Here is a 6891-nt window from a genome sequence, read left to right as displayed (position 1 = left end):
GACCAGGTTTGAGGAGATGGCCACTCTGAGTTTTTATTCCCTGTCACGAGGTTTAATCCTAACTTATTTATCAATAAAGGCGTGTTTTTGTTCACACATTGGTGTGTTGGACACTGGAATACAAGGCAGGAAGGCCCAGAGGGACAAAGGTAGATTTGGAGGACTTGGGAGCAGCTGATGTCCTTTTAGAATCCTCCTGGCTGCAGGGTGGAAGATGGAGGACTCAAGGGACCAAGACCACTGCAAGCTTCTTCCAAGCTTGACCATGGACAAGCCTCCACTCAGAGGGGCAGATTCTGGCTTGGGGGACCAGCACTGTTGTCTCCAGGGGAGTGTAGTTCTGGTTGCAATTGTATTTTATTTAGTATGTGTAGATGTGCATGTGCCATGGTGTGTGTGTGTGTGTGTGTATGTGTGTAGGTCAGATGACAATTTGAGGGGGAGCCCTTCCACTTTGTGGGTCCCAGTGATGGAATTTTGTTATCAAGCTTGGCAGAAAGCAAATTTGCCTGATGAGCCATCTCACCAGCCTTTGGTGCAATTTTCGATGGAGGGGAGAAGGGTTGCTAAGTAGGGCCCCAAGTCTGGGTAGGTGCATATTCAGCAAGAGACCAAGAGGGAACAAAGGCGCCGTATTGGTTACTTTTCCATGTTGCTATGATAAGAGTTGATGGAAGAGACTTGAAGGTTTATTTTGGCTCCCAGCTTGAAGGGACATGGCCCACTGGGCAGAAAAGGCCACAGTAGCAGCAGGAATGTGAGGTGCTGGTTTACGCGATAGTCGGGGACAGAGACGGATGAATGAGTGCGGGTGCAGGACTCAGTGTGCTTTCTCCTTTCTACTCAGTGTGGGACTCCAGCCCACAGGACAGATGGCCACACCAAAATTCAGGGTGGATCTTCCCACTTAAGCATCTCTAGGAGGAAATGGCCTCAAAGACATGACCAGTGGTGTCTCCTAGGTGATTCCAAATCTAGTCAAGTTGGCGCTCAATATCAACCCTCACAGGGCCCAGTACAGGGACAGGAGTATGCTTGACATCCCTATGTGGCCACAGCCCAAAGGGTGAGGACAAGTTATGGGAACAAAGTCTGCGCTGCTTTAAAACCATCTACGAGACGCTTCCCATGGATAGGGGGAGTTGGCTTCCTCTCCCTGAGTCTGAGCTCTGCATGCTTGACCAGAAGGCAAAGGACAAATCTGAGGCTCCAGGTCCAGAGGATACAGGATGGTTCAGCAGGTAAAGTGTTGGCTACATAATCATGAGGACCAGAGTTAAAATCCCCCACATAAAAAAACTGGGTGTGGCAATGCATATCTATAACCCCAGTGCCAGGTGGCAGAGACAGGAGGATCCCGGGGGACTCACTACCCAACCAGCCTGTGCTAAAAGGGCAAGCTCCATGTTGCATGAAAGACTCAAAATGGCTACAAAAAAAAAAAAAAAACAAAACAGGGTCAAGGGCCAGAGAGGTAGCTCAGTGGTTAAACACTTGCTGTGTAAGTCTGAGACCAGAGTAAACCTCCAGAGCCCACATAAATGCCAGGTTGGCATTGTGCTCACCCTGGTAATTTTGGCCTCAGCAGGTAGTGTGCTAACTTGTAGGGTTCTGTTTTTGGTTTTGGTCACTTTGATACAATCTAGAGTTACCTGAGAAGAGGGAACCTCAGTTGAGAGAATATCCTTACCAGATTAGCCTGTGAGGAATTTTCTTGATTAATGATTGATGTGGGAGGGCTCAGCTTACTATGGGCTGATGGTCCTGGGTTCTATAAGAAAGCAGACTGAGCAAGCCATGGGGAGCAAGCCAGTAAGCAGCACCCCTCCATGGCCTCTATTTTAGTTCCTGCTTTCAGGTTCCTGTCTTGAGTTCCTGCCATGACTTCCTTCAGTGATGGGCCATAATAAGGCTGTAAACTGAAATGAACCCTTTCCTCCCCGAGTTGCTTTTGGTCATGGTGTTTCATCACAGCAACAGAAACCCTCATGTAGTTGGGACCCACAGAGCAGGGTGGCTGGCAAGACTAGTCATATCCATGAGCTCTGGGTTTGATTGATACTGCCCCGTGAACAAGGAGAAAGATGTTGATGATCCCTGACATGCTTACATATATACACATGTGCCTACACACATGCAAGCATGTATAATACACAGAAATGGGGGTGGGTGGGAGAAGTGATTGAGGAAACCACCCCATGTCAACCTCTGGACCCTACACATGCACGTGTAGGTGAGTGTACCTGTACATACGTGCACACACACACACACACACACGTAGTTTTAACTTTTGAAGTTTCTTGTATTTTCATAGATACCCTTCACGCTGTGATATCTCACCCACGGAGAGCCAAGGCGCCCAGTTCAGCCCTGAGCTTCCGGTCACTGCTGCCGTGGGAGTGTAGCACCTCTGAGCTTCCCTGCTGACACCTGGTAGAAAGGGAAAATGTCCCTACGGCAAATGCCTAGGCAAAGTACTTGCTGCTGCTCTTGGCACTTGAACATTGGAACGATGGGACAGGACCCACAGCCAGGGTCATGGGATGAGGCTGCCGGCAGGCAGGCAGGCCCCGCCAAGAAGAAGGACATTACAAAGGCAGGGCTCTGGGTTTATTGTCAGTTGTAAGGAAAGGGCGGGGGGTGGGGGGAGGGGGAGTTGCCTAGGGACATGGTGGATGCCATAGCCAGCCAGAGCACCCTGTTGTAGCACAGATGAGGGAAGAGGTGGCCTTCAATATGGTGGGTGACGCCTGGTGGTAGCCAGACAGAAGGGTCAAAGATGTGTTTGTAGCTCTAGATCTGTTTGCTGAGGTTCTCTACAAAGGTCAGGAGGGTGTCGCGAAAGGTGTTTCAGAAGTGCGTTCTCCATCCGTGGATACTCGGGAAGGGAGCAGGCAGTACCAGGGACACCGAGTGCCTAGTATGGGGCTCAGGGCTCTCTGTTGTCCATGGCTTCTCCCCCTGGAGTCTCTCAGAAAGCTGTGTCTAGTTCTGTCGGTCCCTGGGGTATCGATAGTGTGCCTGTCAGCAGGTCCCGAGGGGCACCCGGCAGATGGCAGGCTGGCATTTCCCAAGCAGAGAGGCTCAGCTTTTGCCTCTGCTTCTGCATGGCGAGGCCTGAAGCTGGAAGGACAGCCTGTAGCCTTTTGTCTCCAGGAGCTAGGGAGCCATCATTCCTACCCCAGTGACAAGGTGGGAATAGACCTTGCACCATCTTAGACTTGCAAGATCGCCCTCCTCTGCAGCGGTTTCCCCCCACTTGGCAATCTTGAGGATGCTCCATCCAGTTCCCTGCTTGGGTGCCCATGGCTGCCAGGTGTGTCTTTGGGGCCCTGGCAAGGACTGCAGACAGTTCACGGAAGTTGCCCACCTGGCAATGCTAGTGACCCTGGAGAGCAGATCTGTGTGTCGACTCCCTTCTGAATGTCAGCAAGGGAGCTGTATGGTAATGAGACGTGTAGCCAGACTGTGGAATATCTAATGACTTAGAAAACATGTCCCCAACATATTGTTGCATAAGGGAAAATTCAGGCTTCAGAGCGGAGTGTGGACTGATCTGTCTTCATGCCCGGCCTCACTCAGGCAAGAGTGCTGGCCTTATGTGGCCGACGCCTCGTGTGACAATGTCCCTGCAAGCACACTGAAGCTTTTCTTCTCTGGGGTTTTTCTGCAGTTGTATTTTTCTGGGAATTGTGAATCCATTCTGGAATCACACCTCGTCCTCTGAGGGGGAAGCAAACCCATCAAATCTGCCAATAATTGAAATTAGCAAATCTGTTCCTTATTAAGAACCCCCAGCATCAGAGACCTGAAAGATAAAGCTGGTCCCTCCACCCCAACCGTCACAAGAGAAAGCTATTTTTGGAGTGAGGTTGTCACTTTTTTTGAGCTGGTGAATTCTAGGTTGGGTATTGGCTTATTGTTGGGAACTCTTGGCGAGCACCGTGGGGACTTTTTCTTCTCGAAAGGATACATGTGCCAATGGCCATTACTCAGGCTGGCCCTGCCACACCCTGCTTCTGGGGAGAATCTCACTGGCTCAGCCCTGAGGAACTGGGCCCCCAGGAGGGTCAGTGTGTGTCACCCCAGGTTAGATGGTCAGGTCCAACTGCTGTGGGAGGTGTATAGGCGGCAGCTGGCTTCAGGGAAACTGAGTACGGTTTTAAAGACCAGATGAGAGATTTGGGGTGTGGTCATTTTGGGACCCCCTCAAACTTGGAGGTAGACTTGCCTAGAGGGAGGGTGTTTGAGTAAGGAGAAAGGGATCCAGATGTTTCGTTCTCACTTTGGCCTTCTTGGCTGTGTGAGCCCTGAAGACTCTTTCACCTGCTTGGCACTTTCTACATCTGCAAAATGAAGACAAAATGTCTGCTTCTCTTAGGTTTGAATAAAGACAAGGTAGGGAATGCGTGCGGCTCAGTGGAGAGGGTATGCTGAAGCCAGCACAGGGCCCTGCGTTCCATGTCTAGCTTAGCACAGATGGGAGGTACATGAGGTGACGCTTTCCTGGGTGGCTGGGCTGTCCATGGGGAGAGAGGACATAGCCTCAAACTCCCAGCAGGCAGAGAGCAGAGGTCTGCCTTTATGTCATAGCTAAGGCAGGATACGAGGCCAGGCTCTGCACTTCCTCTCTGCCATGAACAGGATGAAGAAACAGGCTCATCTCCCCCCTCGGCCATCTTAGGACAAAGGCTGAAGCCCATAGGAGGTTTTCCCGGCAGGCTTTTATTATAAAGAATGTTCCAGAGAGTCCCAGTCTTCCCCTCCAGCCCAGCCTCCTCAGGCTCTGAGCCAGTTCCAGCGGCTATGGAGGGTGGCCTGTGCTGGGGACAGAGAGTACTTTCTGTCTCCTGGAGCAGTGGTTTCCAGTGTCGCACCGGGAGCCCCTGGGGACCCGTGGGTCTTCTGTTCAAGCAGCAGCTATTCACAGTTGGTGCGCAGTAAGTTTTTTTTTTAATATATAAAAGATTTAAAAAACAAAACGAAAAAGTGGTGCTCTTTAGAAACACTTCCAGGAAGATTGGGTAGTCCAGCTACAGTCCCGCATCCTCGACCTTCCCCTTTCTGGGGGACCAGGAACCCCCAACTTCTCTCCACCATTCTGTGGGCAACGGGCACTGCCCCTGCTGCCGCTGGCCGATGGAACAACAACAACAAAAAAATCTGACCCTGCTTGCAACTGTTGGTGGCCAGGGCCCCCTCTGGGGGAGGGACACAGACAACTTCTCGGTGGCTGAAGCAGAAACTGCAGGATCCCCTCTGCCAGGTGGATGAGGTAGTGTTCTGGGATATGGCCACCTCTCCCAATGTGTGCTGAGCAGCCTGGGACACAGCGAGCAGGCAGGCGCGGTCCAGGCTGTCCTGGATGGCAGGGAAAGCCTTCTCGGGGACTGGCAGCGATGCTCAAAGCTCTTGTCCTAGAGCCAGGTCTTGGGCAGGTGGAGGGGACAGAGATGCCCCAGGGGACGAGGCTGAGAGCTCTGCTGCCAGGCACTAAGAGGTCAGTGTCCTCCCTCCTACCCCAGCAGGCTCCTCTTTGTCAGTTCCCTGCCCAGGTTAAGAGGAGGGGGGAAGAGACTAAATGGAGGACCACGTGGCCTTGTGCACCTCTCCCTGGCAGTAGCTCCTGGTCGCTCTTCTGCCTCAGGCCTCGCTGTAACACTCGTAGATATTGTTCTCCATCAGAGCCACCACCTGCTCAAACTTGTGCTGTAGCTGGGTTCTGCGGGCAGTGGGGTTGGCCTCCAGGGCAGCCATGATCTGAGGGGAAGCAGAGGGTCAGTTGTACCATGCCTTTGATCTTGAGAGGACACTCACCAGTGGTGACCTCATCAAAGTGCCAACACCCCAGATTTATCTAAAGTTCGTTTTTATGGGCTGAACTAGGCCAGTCTTGGGTGGGGGAACTCACCTGTGGGCGATACCTCTTAGCGTATTTATAGATCTCAGCCATGGCCACGTTTGTATTGAACTCATTCTGGTATTTCTGTAAAGGTGGGGCGAGAAGGAAGGGGAGACTCCGGGTTAGGACCCAGCTCGCTCACTTCCCACAGTCCGATTAGACTAATTCAGGCCCCTCCAACCAAGGAACACATTGGTTTCCTGGACCCAAAATTCCAACCTCCCCACATTTTCTGGAGGGCACGCCACTCCATCCTTGGACTTCAGAAAAAAATATGTTGATGGAGGTGTAGGCAAAGTAGGGAAACTGAGGCTGCTCCTGCCCCAATCTGTTGGTGCTGGCTTTGGCCATCCCTTGAGGTCAAGGACGCTGCTACTACCCCCTTGCCTAGGCCCCACAGGCCACCTACCCGAGACTCCTCGGCCAAGTGTGCATTCATTTCCTGTTCGCTGAGAGGAGTCATGTCCTGGATCTGTTTGTAATAGCGCTGCACGATCTTCCGGTATTCGGGGATCTCCTTCGCATACAGAAGCTTGTTGGTGGGCGAGTCCTGGGCAGGGAAGACCACAGCAGTTGGGTGGCTGGAAGATGGGACTTGTCCCCACTGCCACCTAGAGGGCCTTAGTGGGTTCTCAACCATGGCTAAATAAATAACCCTCACTCAGTCAGACTTCGGACCAGGGACGACTCTGGCCCTCCCCCTCTCTTGCATGGAGGCCTTGGCCCACTATGCTGGGGGCTGTCGGGATGGTGACCCACAGAGGGACTTTCAGTTAATGGGAAGAGCTCCTGGGCTGTGGGCCAGCAACCCTGTGCTGCACGCAGCCCGCAGCCTGTCTTGTTTACACCCTTATTAGGGTGAGGGGATTTGGTGGCTGAGATGGCTGGAAGCTGGTTCCTGGCTGCGGGAATGTTTCCCACCCTGCACTTCCAACACCCCCAAAGCACCATGTGCTAAGTATGCTGGCAGCTCTTTGTTGTCATGGGAT

General features: G+C 52.4%; 1 protein-coding gene across 1 annotated transcript in view; it reads right to left on the bottom strand.

Annotated features, from left to right (window-relative positions):
* Positions 1-4704: 4704 nt before the first annotated feature.
* Positions 4705-6891, bottom strand: part of Plxnd1 (plexin D1) — a 39109-nt gene continuing 36922 nt past the window's right edge. Inside the window, exons 34-36 of the mRNA XM_038319580.2 lie at positions 6312-6452; positions 5912-5986; positions 4705-5760 (exon numbers count right to left, since the gene is read on the bottom strand). Coding sequence (XP_038175508.1) covers positions 5644-5760; positions 5912-5986; positions 6312-6452 — 333 coding nt within the window. The 3' untranslated portion in view covers positions 4705-5643. The remainder of the gene's footprint in view (positions 5761-5911; positions 5987-6311; positions 6453-6891) is intronic.

The sequence above is a fragment of the Arvicola amphibius genome, chromosome 2 (assembly GCF_903992535.2).
Source record: "Arvicola amphibius chromosome 2, mArvAmp1.2, whole genome shotgun sequence".
Lineage (NCBI taxonomy): Eukaryota > Metazoa > Chordata > Mammalia > Rodentia > Cricetidae > Arvicola > Arvicola amphibius.
This window is presented reverse-complemented; position numbering and strand designations above follow the sequence as displayed.